General features: G+C 50.3%; 1 protein-coding gene across 2 annotated transcripts in view; it reads left to right on the top strand.

Annotated features, from left to right (window-relative positions):
- The window catches only part of Myo18b (myosin XVIIIB), a 208,656-nt gene that overhangs the window by 100,530 nt on the left and 89,590 nt on the right, over nucleotides 1-18,536 (top strand). For both annotated transcript variants that reach the window (XM_085837031.1, XM_085837032.1), the window contains exons 29-33: nucleotides 665-819; nucleotides 5,031-5,154; nucleotides 6,048-6,248; nucleotides 10,534-10,644; nucleotides 13,577-13,681. In XM_085837031.1, the coding sequence (XP_085693157.1) occupies nucleotides 665-819; nucleotides 5,031-5,154; nucleotides 6,048-6,248; nucleotides 10,534-10,644; nucleotides 13,577-13,681 (696 nt within the window). The remainder of the gene's footprint in view (nucleotides 1-664; nucleotides 820-5,030; nucleotides 5,155-6,047; nucleotides 6,249-10,533; nucleotides 10,645-13,576; nucleotides 13,682-18,536) is intronic.

Raw genomic sequence — 18,536 nt, 5'->3', positions numbered from 1 at the left:
GCCCGCAACCCTTTCCGAGCGGCGGAACATAAGAAAACATCCCATTTGCCTTCAAATACTGAATTTAGAATTACAGGCCTCATTAACTCAGAGTTTTGCTTATTTAAAGCAGCCCTTTAATGAGGCTACTTCTTCAAAGCATGCGTCCTGAATCCCAATCTTCTAAACTAGGATGTGTGTGTGTGTGTGTGTGTGTGTGTGTGGTATTGGGGAGGGTCTGGGGAAGATGCAGACAGCTTTGTTCCTGTTTGTACATGGCCCTGAGTAAGTTGTGGGTTTCAGCCCACACTATGGAGCCACACAGCATTTGCTCTTGTGGGGCCACCCCTAGTGGCCGGGAGTTCCCTCTTTGTGACTCTGAAGCTAATCTTCACAAGTCTCCCCAGATGATAGAGCCATCCGTCAACTGCCAGTCCAAGTGTCAAGTCGAGGCAGGGCAATGAAAAATGAATTAAGAGTGTGGGGCAGGAAGTTGGCAGAGGTGAGGCTGATGGACTGACCACAAAGTGAGCTGGGAATTACCTCCCAGCAAAGTGGGGCTCGGGGAAGCGGCTTCCTAACACTGACAGGAACTCCTCTGAGGTCTTCTCTCTCCCAGCATCCATGGCTTTGGAAACGGGGGGGGGGGGGCACCAGCGAACCTCTCACTCTCTTCTCTCCATAGCTTGGGGAGCTGCAGAATGCGTATGAAGAGGCCAAGAAGATGGCTTACCAGCTGAAGAGGAAGTGTCACCACCTCACCTGGGACCTGGAGGACACGCGGGTGCTGCTGGAGAACCAGCAGAGTAGGAACCATGAGTTGGAGAAGAGACAGAAGAAGTGAGTCCCATCCCATGGTGAACTGGGTCGCTGGGGCAGGCTGCGCAGTGTCAGGATACACGGAGGCCTCTGGGTTCTCTTCCAAAGCCCTCCAACTTCCGTCAGCGTTCTTGAGCACAGAGCGCAGCCCCTTCATTCACAACCCCGTGTGGAAGGGATTCCTGTCAGGTGTTCAAGACTCCAACCACGAGAATGGTTCTTTGCTGTTAACTCTCAGCCCCCGCCTTGTTCCCAGTTACTTTGTGATCTTAGAGAAGTTACCTGCCCTCTCTGGGCTCCACCATCTCTTTTCCCCGAGGGGTTTGTTGTGAAGAGTGCGGGTAAGCTGTTGTGATGAGTGGGAGTCTGTGCCTCTTAGGAGACTGTACCAGTTCATCCCAGTTCATGTCTACTCTGCTTCTAGCTGTGTGAGATTGAGCCAGGCATTCGATCCCTCTGGGTCACAGGTGCCCCTCTGTAAATAGGGGTGAGGTCTTGTGTTAACTTTATGACGTGTTCATCGGAATGAACTGGATTTAGCTGCCCATCCCCAGTGGTGAAAAGGGGGACAAGAATATTAAAAAGAACTCATCCCAAAACAGGAGCCCACACACTTCATATCGAGAGCATGGGCTTTGAGCTATGGGGTAGGTCTAGCAGGATCTGGACAGCTTTGATGGTGGCCCCTGGGCACAGTGCTTGCTTTCCTGTGGGGAAGCTGGCATGACTAGGCAAGAAGAGCCAGCCAGGACTGGTACCAAGACCTGTACCCTCCAGCAGGCTGTGGCTCTGCATCCCTGAGCTTCATGTGTGCAGTCTAGGACTCTCTTCCAGACTGGATGGGGGGTGGATAAAGGGGTTCAGGAGGGCTTGCAGCCACAGCAGCAGGTTTCTAAGCTGCAAGTGGGCAGAATGCTGCCTCTGGTAGAATACTCATGATGAACTGTCCCCAAGTGTCCCAGGTGACCCATCTTTGGCATGGCTTGGAGGGTGGCCTCATTTTCAAGAGACTGAGGACAGGATCACACTCTGTAGGTGGTAGGATGGATCCTGAACTCTGGTTGCTCCCTGTTCCTTTTCCTCCCTTTCCTCACCTCCTCCCCCACCCCCTTCCAGACAGGGTTTCTCTGTGTAGCCCTGGCTGTCCTAGAAATCATTCTGTAGACCAGGCTGGCCTCAAACTCAGAGATTCCCCCTGCCTTTGCTTCCTTAGCGCTGGGATTAAAGGTGAGCACCACCACCATCGGCCAGGCGCTACACTGTCTCTTGCTTTCATATATCAGGAGCTATCCTGAAGTGGCATCGTCATCCAAAAATGACCTCTGTGCATCAATAACACACTCGCCCCCCCCAAATGAGGGTCAGCTTTTTCTCACTGGTCTTTCATTCTCGTTGACTTCCACTCCCACTTGGGCACATGGGCAAGCCCTCAATCTTTCGAAGGAACAATGACCCGGCTTCATGCCAACCACTTGCTGTGTGATCTTGTCCAGTGACAGCGTCTCTCTGAGCTCAGGATGACTGGCATCTTAGCCACATCCTAGACTTCCACCAGTCTCTAGAGTGTCCATGACAGGCCACACCCATAAGCTAGGCCACAAACACACTGACACCTCCCAGGTTTCTCCTACTCACCAGCTCCTCAGGCCTCGCCTGGGAATTCTGCTCCTCCTGAAGGTGTGTCAGCTCTCTGAAAAGAGAGGCACTGCCTGTGGCTCTTTTGGTTTATAGATTCCCTCACCCCCAGGGACTTGCATGGCGTGCCCTGGGAAGGACTTCTTCTCTTTTGCTTTTGTTTCTCCAAACTCACCTGCCTGTGGGGTCCCTCTCTCCACCATAAACTCTGGAGTAGAAGTGGTTTTTGATGTTAAATTCCCAAGAACAGACACGGATCTTTTAGGTAGATGAATGGTGTAAAGGGAACCATGGGGTGGCTGAAGTCCAGATTCGATGGACATGTTGCTTGAGCACCTCTAGTGATATAGAATGTTCTGGAAGCTGGAGACACTTCTGCGTGTCTCTTCATGGTCTTCTCAACCCCAGGCACCGCTACCCCCACCGTCCACTGCTCCACGCTATGAGAATTCACCATCCCCGTCCTGGCTTCTGCGTCAAACGGTCCAGAATGCTTCCATCTGCTGTGGGAGTCTCGTTGCCATAGATACTCTATGCATGGGTCACAAAGCTTCATTCCAAGAGCTGTCAGAGTTCTTGAGGAGAACCCTGTATTACCCCCACCCCCACTGTCCCTGCACCTCCTGAGATTGTGCCCTAGGAAGGCCTGGCTAGGTGGAGTGAAGGGTGTGTGTGCAAACGTGTGTTCCAGAAGTTGGGGGCGGGGTCTGTAAAAGCCTTTCTTTGGCGTCGGGTGTTGTGTTAAGACAAGAACTCTTCCAGGACGTTTGTCGTTTCCCAGTGTGGCTGTCGTACCTCACCTGACCCAGGGCATGGACAGGTAGATTGGCTGCAAGGCTAGGGAAGCTGGGTTCAAGGTTACTTCTGCCACTGTGGAATCTGGGGCTCAACCAATTCTTCTGTCTTAGTTAAGGCACCTTTACTGTCAAGAGGCACCATGATCAAAGCAACTCTTAAAAAAGGACGTGGCATTTACTTGGGGTTAGCTTACAGGTTCAGAGGTTTAGATTAGAGTTCCATTATCATCAAGGCAGGAGCATGGCCGCATCCAAGCAGGCATGGTGCTAGAGGAGCTGAGAGTTCTACATCTTGATCTGACCACAGCCGGAAGAAACTGACTCCTCCACACTGGGCGGAGCTTCAAAGCCCGCCCCTACAGTGATGCACTTCCTCCAACAAGGCCACGCCTCCAAATAGTGCCATTTCCCATGGGCCAAAAATTCTCAAACACCACATTCCACTCCCTGGTCCCCATTGGCGTGTTTGGACATGTGAGTTATGAACTTCCATTTCATCCATGCACCCCACTTAGCTGCCCCTTCTCCTTCTGTGGGGTCCTTGCAGAGACCCCAGCCCAAGGCCCAGAATGTTGGAACTGCCTGCTTATCACCATTCTCAAGATTCAGGGCCAGCAGACAAAAACCTCTGAAATGATGTCATCAACAGCGAATCAGAATGCTTCAGGGATGTTCCAGCAGGAGGGCCTTCTAAGAAGAGCTATGATTGGCTTTCTTGGGAGCCTGGGGCTATGGAAGACAGCAGCTTTGATGATGGTTTTATACAGGGAGACCTTGTCAATAATGTCCACGTGCCAGGTGCCACACCAGGATTGCTGGAACTGCGGGGCTTCCTGTGTGTGTCTCAGCCACCCCTCACTGCAGCCTGGCCAAGTTCTCTGGAGAGACGCTCACCCTGATGAGGTGCAGATCTGAGACAGAGGAGCAGAGGGAATGGCGGCCCCTGGTGGTCAGCTTTGTGGAGGGGAAAGAGCTCCTTCCTCTGTCTCTGGTGACCTGTTGGCTGCTTCCTGTTTGCTAATGCTACAGGGTCACCTGAGAAGCCGGCAACCTTCGAGTGACTGGCCTGCCACCCTCAGCTCGTGTCTGCCCTCATGGCAGGACACGGAAATAGAGCCATGGGCACCTGCACGGGTCAGGGACACTTAACATTCAAAACCCTGACCTGAGAGAGAAGAGAGTTTCCAACAAGAAGGATTAATGCGCACACTCTCTCTCTCCCTCTCCTCTCTCTCTCCTGTGTCCTATCTCTTTGATTTTTCTCTCCTCTCCCCCCTCTTCTCTCTGCTCCTCTCACTCTTTCTCTCCCCTCTCTTTTCTCTCTCTCCTCAATCCCTCTTCTCTCTCTCTCTCCTGTCTTTCTTTCTCCTATGTTCCCCTTTCTCTCTTCTTTCTTCTCTTCTCTCTCTTCCCTCTCTCCTCTTCTTTCTCCTCTCTCTTCACTCGTATCTCTCTCCTCTCCCTCTCTTCTGTCTCTTCCTCTCTCTTCTTTCCCCTGTTTCTCTCCCATTTCTCCTTCCTCTAACACTTGTGTTCTTTATTATAAACATGTATTATTTAATTTACTCTATATTTAAATACACTTTTAATTTTTGTTTAATGTCTTACCAGGTTTCTAATATTTGGATGGAAATCCTTTAGAAACCCGAAACTCCCTCCATGATGTTCCTCGTATTCCCCCCCACCCCAACAACCTCAACAAGAAAAGCCTATGCATTCTTCCCAACTATACCCACAGCCGGCCCTGCCTCAGTTTCCCCTACCATTGGTTCCCTGATGTGTCCATTCTGTTTTGCGCAGGTTTGACTTGCAGCTGGCCCAGGCACTGGGGGAGTCGATGTTTGAGAAGAGCCTCAGGGAGAAAGTGAGTCAGGAGAACAATGGAGTCCGCTGGGAGCTGGGTCAGCTCCAGCAGCAGCTAGAGGTGAGAAATGGGGACTCTCGGCTGTCTGGATACTCTAGAAATTCCAGCATACACCTGCAGCAGTGGACAGAGGAACAGAGCCCTGGGTGGGTACTGTGCTCCAGGCAGCTGCCAACACTGTTCCCAGCATGTCCTCATGACACCCATGGAGGCTGATGACAGATAATCCTCTATAGTGTGTGCTCTGGCCATAGGCACAGGGTCCCAGGTGGGAGGTTCTGAGGCTCAGCAGAAAATAAAACAGAGCTGGTCATGACCTTGTCAGGAGCCACAGCCTGCCCAAAGCAGTCTCTGCTACAGAGGGCATTTGTGACATCAGCTGCCCCTTATCCTTGGTGGCTCCTTATAAACCCTCAGGGCAACCTGTGCTCTCTTGATCTAGCCATTGATCCTCTTCTCCTCTCTTTATGAGAGAGCATGCAGACTTGGCCCTGGATCCATCTTCCTTATTGGAAGGGTCACTTCTGTCCTCTCTGCCTCCCTGATTCCTCAGCCTGAGAGTTGGCACGATGCCTGATTTCTTCTTCCAACAGGACAAGCAGTTCCCTTACATGCACTGAGATACAACTCCAGGAAAATCTCTTTCCCTACCTCGATCTGCCAGGGTCCCTCTGAGTCTTCTCAAAGCACAGCCATGCTGGGGAAACTGGGCATGGGACAAGAGTGGAGGAGGGCCATGTGGGGATCCAGGTGGTAACATAGCTTGTCCTTTCAGCACTGGGGAAACTGAGGCAGGGAGATCCTGAGGTGGAAGTCGGCCTGCACTGCATGGGGAGACCCTGTGTAATGGTGCTGAGCCTGGGAGACAAGTAGGCCTGTATGCAGAGGTTGGAGCCCTTTTGGGAGAGGACCGTGGTCACGTGACTCCATCCCCGTGCCCCCTCTCTTTGTAGCAAAAGGAGCAGGAAGCCTCGAAGCTGAAGCAAGAGGTGGAAAGGCTACAGGGCCAGAAACGGGAGCTGCTGAGCTGTGCCTCTGGGGGGGATCAAGGTGTGGCCAGCCTGAAAGAGAGGGTCTGGGAACTGGAGACCAACGCCCTTGAGCAAGAGAAGATCCACAGCCAGCAGGAAAATACTATCAAGCAGCTGGAGCAGGTGAGGAGACCCTCCCTGTTCAGGGGATGCACTGCCCCGGGAATGTGCTGCCCTGGATGGGCTTCTCACACAGGGGCGGGTGGCATGAAGATACACAGGGCTGCCCTTCTGCTGCTCCTCAGCAGTTTGTGGCTCCCTAGAGATCCACGGGGGAAGCCAGGTGCTTGCAGGAATCCCACCCCACAGCTATCCCTTTGCTGTTGCCCATTCTAGCCACACCAGGCTCAGTGGCACACTTCCCAGTGCCCCTTTCTTACTGAGACATGAGTTCTGTGATGGCAGGCGGGTGTTGTTTGTTGAATGGCTGTTTGATCACTCTTCCTTCTCAGTACCTCCTGTAGCCAAGGATAACACCAAGTGCACTGTTGGTGTTCAACACATAACCGCTGACTGGGTGTCTAATGCTATTGATCACTGTCTGTGCATGAGACTCTGTCCTTTACACTTTCTGACCTCTTCTTGTAGAACCTCATACAGGACACGGGGAGGATCCTTCCCTCCACAGATATGCATGATGACCTATAGATAGATAGATAGATAGATAGATAGATAGATAGATAGATGATAGATAGATAGATAGATAGATGATAGATAGATAGATAGATAGATGGATAGATAGATAGATGGATAGATGGGTGAAAGTTAGATAAATGATAGATAATAGATGATAGATAAGTAGATAATAGATTGATAGATGAACAGATGATAGATAAATAATAGATGATAGACAATAGATAGGTAGAATGATAGATAGATAGACAATGATAGATAGACAGATGATAGATAAATAGATGATAGATAGAAGATAGATAATGGTAGATAGATGATTGATAGATAGATAGATAGATAGATAGATAGATAGATAGATAGATAGATAGAAGAAAGACTATAGATGATAGATAGAAGATAGATGATAGATAATAGATAGACAATAGGTAGGTAGGTAGGTATGTAAGGTAGGTAGGTAGATAGATAGATAGATAGATAGATAGATAGATAGATAGATAGATAGTCAGACAGACAGACAGACAGACAGAAAGAAGAGGTGGGGGTGAGGATTTGAACTGATGTCCTCAGACCATGAAGCTCCAATATCTACTTGAGGCACAGAATCCAGGAAGGAGCATAAGCCTTCTGAGAATTAGGGAATGTGCAGTAACTGGGGGAGTAGGCAGGGATGGAAAACCTGACTCCCACTGTCCTAGCGAAGCAGCTGGTTTCCAGGTACATGCCAAGCCATGGCTTTTGAAGAAGTTATGAGACAGGAATAGCAACAGGAAAAGTCTAAATGCAGCAATGTGAGCCAGAGAAGCACAGGTTAAGCAGGTGCTCGGAGCTGGTGTGGTGGCTGTAATACCTGCTGTTCCCACAACTCTTGGAGGCTGAGAGAGAAGAACCACCATGATGAGTTCCAAGTCAGCCTGGGTTATGTAGAGAGTTTGAGGCCAGTGTAGGATACGGTAACATCCTGCCCTCACAAACAAAACCCACCATCCAAAAATAGACACGGTCTGTAGTTAGGGTTTCATTGCTGTAAACAGACACCATGACCAAGAGCAAACATTTCACTGGGCCTGGCTTACAGGTTCAGAGGTTCAGTCCAGTATCATCAAGGTGGGAGCATGGCAGCATCCAGGCAGGCATGGATCTGGAGGAGCTGACAATTCTACATTTTGGTCCACAGGCAGCCTCAGGAGACTCTCCCATAGGCAGTCAGGAGGAAGCTCTGGATCACATTAGCCTGACTTAAGCATATATATAAGACTTCAAAGTCCCACCTACACACTGACACACCTCCTCCAATAAGGCAACACCACCTCCAATAAGGCAACACCTCCTTTAACAAGGCCACACCTCCTCCAGTAAGGCCACACCTCCTCCAATAAGGCCACACCTCCAACTAGTGCCATTACCCATGGGCCAAGCATATTCTAACCACCACACTCACACTAAGGAGAAATACGGACAGTGATACACAAAACCCATGCCCTTTCACACTTAATGCCATGCTAGCATCCCTAGTTTTTAGAGAGGTACAGGGGTGAAGGCACACGTATTTTCCTGTCCCTGTAGGAAAGCCACCCAGTTTTTCAAGAGGGAGGAGGTTTCAGTCCTTACCTTAAAAGAACTTCTCTTGGAGGATTTTTGTAACTGGCAATTCTGTTTAAACCCTGCCCATGGTGGGAACACACACCAGGTGACATGAACAGCAGCTGTACATGGACTCTGTGCAACCCACCAATGCCAAGGTGCCAGCATCTTACTTGGCCTCACTCCATATCACAGGATGAAGCCTCCCAGGTGGAATGCACAGGTGTGGGAAGCGAAGGGTCAGGGTCTGGAGGGTCTTGGATGCTTGTGAGTGACCAGTGAGTGTTGCTTAGTAGGTCATTTTATTAAGCACCTCATCTGCATCAGATACCACACAGATGGACTCTGGTGAGTCCTGCTGGGATCAAGTGGACCTTGAGCGTGCGGATGAAGTCTTAGGAAGGACTGAGGGAGGTCGGGAAGGACTCACTAGAGGGAGTGAAGGCTCAGTCAGCATTGGCTGAACATTGAGTGAGCTAGACTGCTTCTACAATGGCTCAAAGACCACAGACCCGTGTGCTACCCAAAGAGAGGCACCCCAGATGGTCGCCCAAGGCAGCTCATTGTCTACAGGATCTCAAAAAAGCCCTGGGTTTTCTAGATGGTTCATTTCTTTGATGGGACCCTTGCCAATCCCCACAGCCCCAGGTCTAATTGATGAAGATTGCACTGTCCACACAGGAGGGAATGCCAAGATTGGCAGAGCGTTGAGCGGCAGCACCAGGTTGTGTCTGTGAGCGCAGACAAGCCAGCAGGCATTTGCGAAAACACTGTTATCATTTCTTGAAGATCCTTCCCATCACCACTGAGCTCCACAAGCAGAAACATGAACCGTGACCTTGAGGGTGGAGATGACACATCTTCTCAGCTCCCCAACCTGAACTCAACCCAGAAGGGTAGCTGGATGGATATCACATCTGAGCCTGGCACAGCGCATATCCTCACAGAGGCCAGGCAGATATTTATTGATCTCAATAAGGCATTTTTTCCTGGGAATTTTATGTTAACTCATATAAGCTTGACATAAATGGTATTGCAGATGTCAGAAGTGCCCAAGAGGCTGGGAAAAAATGAAAAAGAAATATTATATTTCCTCACACAGCCCCTCATCTGGGATCATCCTCCAATAACCTCTGCCGCTATGTAAGAGCTGCAATCTTGGTGAAGCTAATTTAGCCAGGCTGTGCCAGGGGCTCTGTACACATCCTCCGTTAGTCTTCATGTCCCCAACAGTTTAGAGGCCCAGATCTTTTCTTCTGTTTCCGTTCTCTGTCTCCACATTAAAAACAATGGTTGTAAACTTCTGAGTTTTAGGTGCCTTGGAGAGCGTGGAAAGGGATTCTGAGGCTGTGCCTAAACCCAGTGGGAGAATGTGGCGGATGCGTGAGGCGTTTTTCCATGGGAAATGCAGAGGCAGTGTTGGGGGGGGGGGGCGTGGCTGCTTCCTTTAACTTTACAGGGTAGGAGGGAGGTGACTTCTCTCTGAGGCATCTGTTAGAGAGTAAAGTCAGTCAAGGGTGGCGAGGAGGGCTGGGGATGTGAGCCTGGTGTGGAAAGCTGGGGATGTGGGCGTGGCCTGGAGGGCTGGGTACAGGGCTATAGCGTGGAGGGCGGGGGATGTGGGCGTGGTGTGGAGGGTAAGGGATACGGGCATGGCATGGAGGACTGGGGATGTGGGCGTGGCGTGGAGGGCAGGGGATAAGGGCATGGCAGGAGAGCTGGGGATATGGGCATGGCATGAAGGGCAAGGGATGTGGGCATGGGGTGGAGAACTAGGGATGTGGATATGGCATGGAGAGCTGGGGGTGTGGGTGTAGTGTTGAGTGCAGGGGATGTGACCGTGGTGTGGAGGACTGGGGATGTGGGCATGGCATGGAGGGCAGAGGATATGGGTATGGTTTGGAAAGCTAGGGATTTGGTGTGATGTGGAGAGGTAGGGGTGTGGGCGTGGCGTGTAGGACTGGGGATGTGGGCGTGGTGTGGAGGGCTGGGGATATGGGTGTGGCGCAGAGGGCTGGGGATGTGGTGTGGCGTGGAGAGCTGGGGGAGTGGGCGTGGTGTGTAGGGTAGCGGATATGGGTATGTCATGGAGAGCTGGGAGTGAGGACGTGGTGTAGAAGGCTGGGCACAGGGCTGTGGTGTGAAGGGCTGAGGGCTTAGACCTTCATGCTCCATCCTTGTTTGCTGCCCCCAGCTTCGCCAGCGGTTTGAGTTGGAGATTGAGAGGATGAAGCAGATGCATCAGAAAGACCGTGAGGATCAGGAGGAAGAGCTGGAGGATGTGCGTCAGTCCTGCCAGAAGCGGGTGCGTAAGCTCTGGCCACAGTGAACCCAAAGTCCCACTTGGGAGGATGCTGGGACCCGGAACCCAGAAGCATGCTCATTCTATGACCAACTGAGACCTTTGTTCCCTGGGGGGATTTCAAGGATCTGGGGCTCAAATTTCTTAGGTGCAATCCCAGAAGCTTCTAGAATTGCAAGCATACTCTTTGCCACATGTCAGGCTGTAGATACAGATGCTGTGGGTAGGGAGCTAATGGGCCTGGCTGGGCCCCTGCATTTGACTCATATGCTTTCCTGACTGATGTTCCTCAGCGTTCTGCACCTAAGACCGAGGCTAACTTCGGCCCTAGTAGGTCTGTTATCCCCTCACCGTCCTCCCCTTCCCCAGCACACACAGGACAGTGGAGACAGCATTGCCCTGAAGGCAGCTGTGCTGTTTCAGCCCACACTGCAGTCATCAGTCTCTGTCAGCCTTTACACTTTGTCTATCTGTTGTCCACCATCAGTCGCCTCTCCTACTGTGGTGTCCCTGTGGGAGGATGTTTTCTGCTGCCACAGCCCATACGCTCTTAGTTGGATGAGGGATGGGTGTCTCAGTTAGGGTTTTATTGCTGTGAACAGATACCATGACCAAGGCAAGTCTTATAAGGACAACATTTAATTGGGGCTGGCTTACAGGTTCAGAGGTTCAGTCCATTATCATCAAGGCAGGAGCGTGGCAGCATCCAGGCAGGTATGGCACTGGAGGAGCTGAGAGTTCTACATCTTCATCTGAAGGCTGCTAGCAGAATACTGACTTCTAGGACTAGGGTATTAAAGCCCACACCCACAATGACATACTTACAATAAGCACACATCTAATAGTGCAACTCCCTGGCCCAAGCATATACAAACCATCACAATGGGTAAATCTCTTTCCTTTGGCAGTGCCCATGGTTCCTGGACACTGCTCCCCCCTCCTTCCCTCCCTTTCCCTCTCCCTCCCCCTCATTCCTTCTTCCTCCTTCCCTCTTCTTCCTTACCCTCCCCTCCCCCTTCTCTCCCCTTCCCTTCTCTTTCCATCTCCTCCTTCCTCCTCCCTCCCCCTTCCCTCCCACTTCCTTTCCCCTTTTTCCTTTCTTCCCCCTTCCCTCCTCTTCTCCTCCTCTCATCATCCTTGGGAACCACAGGGAAATATTCTTCACACTCTCCCAGGATGTGCTTGACACTGATGTTTTATGATTCAGGGATATTTTTCTAAGTAACTTTTATCCCTTAGAAGCAGACAGGAGTGTGGCAACTATATTTCCTATGGGTCTTTTGTAGTTACATTATTTATTTGTGTGTGTGTGTGTGTGTGTGTAGTGTGTGCATGTGTACAAGTGTATGGAGGTCAGAGGACAACATATGAGAGTTGTCCTCTCCTTTCTCCACGTAGGCCCTGGGGATTGAACTCGGGTGGCAATGCCTCTGCCTGCTGAGCCATCTGACTTCATTTCTAACTCGGCTTCTCCTGGACAGATGTATAAAGGCAGAGTGTGGGAGCAGGTGGAGGCCTTCCTCTCCTGGTGACAGATGCTGATGATGGCAGCCCTCAGTGTCTCCTGCAGGAGACAGTTAAGTGACCTGAGGGGATGCTGTGGATGTTCGGTGTTAGGGAAAAGGCCACTCACTAACGCCTCTCAGGAAAGCCTGGTTGCCGGTCTGTGCCATGAGCCCCTGGGTACTTGGAGGATGGAGGGGGTGGGGTTTTACCATCAGTGCCACTGCTGGGGAACCCAGCGGCTTCAGAGTGGTGCAAATTAGATAAAGTGACGTTACTCAGACGCTGTGGGAGGAAAACACTGTAGCCCTGGGCTTCCATGAGATATTATTCTGCTGTCATTGATCTGTGACCAGAGGAGTACATGCGTGAATGGTAAGGGCCACCTGGTAGATGGTCACCTCTTGTCATGTCCTTAGCAAAGGGAAGAGAAAGAGGTGGATTTGATTTTCTGGTGTCTTTCTCCATAAGGGTACTGATCCTGTTGTGGGGTGACACCCTCATAACCCCCTCTGACCCTAACTTTCCTAATGGGCCCTTCTAAATCCCATCCCCTCCCAGTGGGAAGTAGAGAGAACTCACACAGTCCATACCGCCAATCGCTGTGTCCCCATAACAGCACGTGTCCCTTGGCTGGCGCCTTTTTCAAGGAATAAGTAAGTGGATGTGTCTCTTAACAAGCCACTTGGTATCCAGCCTTATGAAGTCAGAGGGCTGGGGGAGAGATGGCTCAGTGGGTCATGTGTTTGCTGCACAAGTAGGAAGACCTGAGTTCAGATCCCCCATCCATAGAAAGGAGCTCGCTGTGAATGGAGCCTCTGTGACTCCAGGTCTGGCAGACAGACACAGGAGGATTCTGGGAGCTTGAGGGCTCAGTCAGTCTAGTCGATGGGTGGGTCCAAGATTTGTCAAGATATGGTGTCTCAAAATTTAATATAGAGAACGATAAAAGAAAATACCAGGCATCAAATTCTGACTTCTACATGTGCACATACCAGTCAACATGTACCTGCACACACTTGTACACACACACACACACACACACACACACACACTCAACATGCTAGGACATGCACACACACACACACACTCAACATGCTAAGATATGCACACACACATACACACACATACACACACACACATACACACATACTCAACATGCTAACATGCAAAAATATTCAAACAATGGCCATGACTGCAAACTTTACAGGGTGTGCCAAACGGGTCCCCCAATCTGACCAGCTCACCCTTTTCTTGCCCAGGTTCCAAGCTTTTAGGTCCCGAGGCTTTTTTACAGACACACCCCTGCAACTCAGAGGCAGCATCAGAGTATGGCCACAGGGTGCGTGTCCCCTACTCCCAGGGCCCCGGCTGGGGCTCTGCTGCTCAGGAGTCATCCAAGGGTGCTCACGTCTGTCCTGTGTGTCCACAGCTCCGTCAGCTGGAGATGCAGTTGGAGCAGGAATACGAAGAAAAACAGGTGGCTCTCCATGAGAAGCATGACCTGGAAGGCTTGATTGGAACTCTGTGTGACCAGGTAAGGCCACACAGTGGGGACATCTGAGGGTTCCAAGAGATGGCTGGATGCATGAGAAAGCCAGCCACAGGGAGAGAGCCTTTGGTCTTCAGGAAGGGCTGAGGACAGGCCTTTGAGCTGACTTCTCCCTGTGTCCCCAAAGTGCATGCTGCTCCACCCACCCTTCCTGCTGGCTCCTTGAAACTCTCCGAATTTAAGATCAGCATTCTTAAAAGAACACAGGGAAGAGTGACCTTACTCAGGACAGACAGATGAAGCAATATGGCTGTCAGTGGCTGTTGGCAGTCAACTGTAGATAATGCTTGCATTAAGAGGCTGCATATGGATAGCCACCATGCCCACAGCTGACCTTTAAGGGACAAGATTTTTCTAGAACTGGGAACCATGCTGGGAGCCAGGCAGGAGTGTCTTCTACCTCTGCTGTCTGTCTGTCTGTCTTTCTTTGGGCAAGTTTGTTAATAGCTCTAAGCATGTAGATTTGCAGGGACCCTCAGGCCTGTCCCTGTTCTGGGGACCTCAGCCTATCTCTGTGGCATTCTGAAAATGATGACTCTTGGGATGGGGACAGTGTGTGGGATGCTGAGCCTACCACCCACCACAAGCTGCCACAGTGTGTACTGTAACTTCCCAGAGTTGGCACGGCAGGTCCCTTGTCTCCATGAAAGCTGTGCAGTTTCATCTCCGTGACTCATTCGGTCATGACAATTGGCTTCTGTACTTTCTGGGAATCGTTCATAGTCTGTGTATAGACGCCAACCAATTTCTGATAGTTTAAGTTTCGATAGCTCTGCGAAGGTAACTCATACCCTTATGGATAATGCCCTTCAGTTAATAAAGTGCTTCCAGTGCAGCCAAACAGACTGCTTATTTACGGCTTATGCTTTCTTACTTTCAAGTTGCCTTCCTTAATTTCAGTTCATGTTTTACCATATGCCTTCAAAGCTCTAAACTTCTTTTTTTGTGTGTATAATTAGGTTTTAATCCATCTTATGTAGGTGTGTGGTATGAAATAGATACCTATGTTTTCCCTCCCCCTCCATCCCTCATGCCGTGGGTGGGTACAGATCCCCATTCTACTGGCTTCATGCTCCTCTCTGCTCCTGCACAATCTGGTCCTGCTGGCTAGCTTTCAATAAATTGCAGTGTCCTAGATAGCTTTAACCATCTAACACAGGAGCAAGTCACCTTAGGAATGAGTCAGAGTTGAAGGATTACCAAGACTAGGTTGGCCTGTGGGCATGCATGTGGAGAAGCCAATTAATGTAGGAGGGCTCGGCCCACTATGGGTGGCACCATACCCTAGGCAGGTAGTCTCAGCTTTATAAAGAAGCTAGCAAATCAGGAGTCTGAGGGAGTCAGCAAGCAGCATTCCTCCATGGTGTCTGCCTTCAAGCTCTTACTGAATTCCTTCTCTGACTTCCCTTCATGGTGAACTGCAACCCGGAAGTGCAAGCCACAGATACCCTTCTCTCTGCCAAGTTGTTTCTGCTCATGGTTTTTGTTTTTGTTTTTTATCATAGCATCAGGAAGGAAACTACAACACATAGGGGCATCTTACCTAGCCTATCTTTGAAGATAACCTTGTCTTCTTGAGTCTTTAATAACCTTAAGATGCAGGTCATGAATGATAGAGGGCCTACCTAACCTACATGGGACCCCATATTCCTGAAGTAAGAATATTTTAATAAATCCTGGTATGGAGTTCCTTCCTGCCTTTGACCATTTATGTTCCCAGATGAAAGACAAACACACAGCCTTATGCAGCACAATAGCTGGGCAGCTGCCTATCCTCCATGCTGTTAAAATCTACCTCCTACCAATAACTCTGAGTTACTACTTGCTAATTTCTGTGTCTTCCTTGGCTGCTCTTAACTCCGATTACTCAGACCTCTGGCCCACGTCCTTTTGGCCCAGAGCCCAGGGTTCTCTCCTTGCCTCCCTACCCCATGGTAGCTCTTGTCTCTCTCCTGCACACTCTTCTAAGGCACAATGGCTCCTTCCTGTCCTTCCTCATGGTCCCAAGCCTGGGAAACCTAAATCCTGCCTATGTCTATTCTCCCCAGCTGTTGACTGCTGGCATCTTTATTTATCAATCAGAATTAACTGGGGAAAGGTTCCCTCAGTGTCTCTCTCATGCAAACAATTGTGGGCAGCATTAGGCCAGCCTACGACACATTTCACCCACAGAAAACCCAGCAGCAAAGGATGTCAGTGCCTGCCGAGCCCTTGTTATTTTTGCAGAGGACCCAAGTTCTGTCCCCAGAGGCTCACTACTGTTTATACTTTTTATTCCCAGGGTATCCAAAGTCCCCTTTTGTCCGCTGTGGGCACAAGGCCATGCACATGATACACTGGCATTCATGTAAGCCAAACATCCCTACGCATAAAATAACAATAAATAATTTTTTAAAAAGAAAGAAAAGGTTCCATGAGGAAACTTGGTTCATTGGAACAGCTGATTTACAAGTTAGACTGGAGACAACTGTCAGCTTCATGTTAACACTGTTATTGACCTCAGCCCTATCCATCTCTCACAATGCCCGTCTCTCTCTACCCACAATGCTTAGCTCCTAACCACGTGTGCCGTGAACACCTGAATTAGCTTTATTTCCAGGAAACTCCTGATTTCCACAGCTCTATGACCAGTGCTTGTTTAGCGTTTTGTTTTGTATTTAATCGTGTTATGCATCCTGTGAGAAGCCTCCTCGATCTTTGTATGGAGTAAAATTGCTGAGTTTGTTATTTCATGATATCTCACCTGTCCATTATTTTAGGCCTTTCTATGTTCAAGATCTTACCATTGGGAAATGAGAACAATTTTGCCTCTTTGGGCATAGGAAAAAAATCTTAACTGTTTCCAAGAGGGACTGGCAGTTGGTTCTCCTCCAACTTATCCACTGGTCTCAGCTGCATATTAGCAAATGTGACTTTCTTAGCCCTAGCTCGATGCGAATGCCACTAAGGCTTGGTCATGTGACCATTTCAACCACACAGGCGTGTGTGTGTGTGTGTGTGTGTGTGTGTGTGTGTGTGAGAGAGAGAGAGAGAGAGAGAGAGAGAGAGAGAGAGAGAGAGAGAGAGAGATCAGTAACTCTTGTCTGGTTAAATCTTCACCCATTGGGAGCTTTCTAGTATTGGAAAACCTGTCAAATCTTACCTTGTGCTGCTTTTCGGGGGAGAGCTCCCCTCTGAGTCACTTCACCTGTGGAGGAATGTCTCCCATGTTGGTTTACTTGGCCCTCCAATTCAACAAGAGTTCAAGGCCAGCCTTGGCTACTTGAGACCATTTTTTTTTATTAAAGCAAAAGGTTTTAAGTCCCATTAACTAGAAACACTTGAATCGCTGAGCTCTCAAAATGACACTTCCTTCCCATTAATCTAAGGAGGCTCTCCTCCTCCTTCCTCTCTTCTCCACCCTCTCCATCTTCCTTCCTCCTCCCTATTCCCCCTCCCCTTCTCCCTCCCTCCTCCTTCCTCCCTCCTCTTCTCCCCTCCCTCCTTCCCCCTCCTACCCCCTCCTCCCTTTTCTCCCCTCCCTCCTCTTTCCTCCCTCCTCTTCCCTCCTCCTTACTCTCTTCTCTACCCTCCCCCTCTACCTCCCTCCTCCCTCTTCCCCTCCCCTCCTACCTCCTCCTACTTCCTCCACCCTCCTTTCTCCCTCTTCTCCTCTTCCTTCTACCTCCCCCTCCTCCCTCCTGCCTCCCTCCTCATTCCTCCCTCTTCTACCCTCCCTCTCTTCCTCCCTCTCTCTTCCCCCTCCTCCTCCCTTCCTCCTCCCTCTTCTCCCTTCCCTCATTCCCCTGCTTCCTCCTTCCTTCCTCCTCTTTCTCCTTCCTCCTCTCTCCTCCTTCCTTCCTCCTTCCTCATTCAACCCTCCTCCTTCATTCCTCCTCCACCCTCCTCTCTTCTTCTTCCTCTTTCCTCCTCCTTCCTCCTTCCTCCTTCCTCCCTCCTCCTCTCTCCTCCTTCCTTCTTCTCCCTTTGATAATTAAGATGGAGAGGACAGCTTGGGCTGAGGTTTTCTCATAGATTCTGTTAGCAGAAAGCTGAATGAGGCCAGGCATGTCAACACTTCAAGGGACCACTATGCTCATAGCCATTCCAACCACACAGCTGCCAGCCAACTTGTTTCTTAGGAAAGCTATGTGCTGTAGCCAGAGGGAAAGCAGACAGACAGACAGACAGACAGACAGACAGACAGACAGACAGAGGAGAGAAGCACAGAATCTGCACACATCATAAAAAAAAAAAAACAAAAACCGACTGTGGAACAGGAGAACCAGGACTTTCGGAGATAGTCCCATCAGGCACTGTGTGGCAGTGGTTAGAGACCCACATGCTAAGCCAAGACCCTTGGGTTCTGCATATACACTTGGCAGCACTGTGGCCCAGGCAGATTACCCGCCTGCCTGGTGTGGATGTGCCCCTGTGTTCTGAGAGCCTCAGACCACTGGTTACTATGTGACCTGCCCCCATCCCACCCTGAGGTTTTCAGTCCACTGGGGCAATCACACAGCAGTTCACCTGCCAGCCAGCCTGCTCTCTCGCTTGGCTCCTAAAGTACCTGCTATCTGGGACACCCTCCCTGTACCTCTAGCTTGAAGCGGCTAACCCCAATCTCTAGCGCCGTCCCCTCTGTACCTCAGTGCCCCTTCTTGAAAAAATGACAAGGTGGGGCTAGAGAGATGGCTCTGTGGTTCAGAGCACTGGCTGCCCTTGCAGGGGACCCAGGTTCAATTCCCAGCACCCATATTTTAAACCACAACCACCAGTAACTTCAGTTCCAGAGGATTGGAAGACCCTTCTGGCCTCCCCAGACCCCAGGCACATGCAAGGTACACAGACATAGGTGCAG

This window comes from Mus caroli, unplaced genomic scaffold (assembly GCF_978045245.1).
Source record: "Mus caroli unplaced genomic scaffold, Mus_caroli_1 scaffold_4, whole genome shotgun sequence".
Classification (NCBI taxonomy): Eukaryota; Metazoa; Chordata; class Mammalia; order Rodentia; family Muridae; genus Mus; species Mus caroli.
The sequence above is the reverse complement of the archived record's forward strand: the minus strand, read 5'-3'. Positions and strand labels throughout refer to the sequence as shown.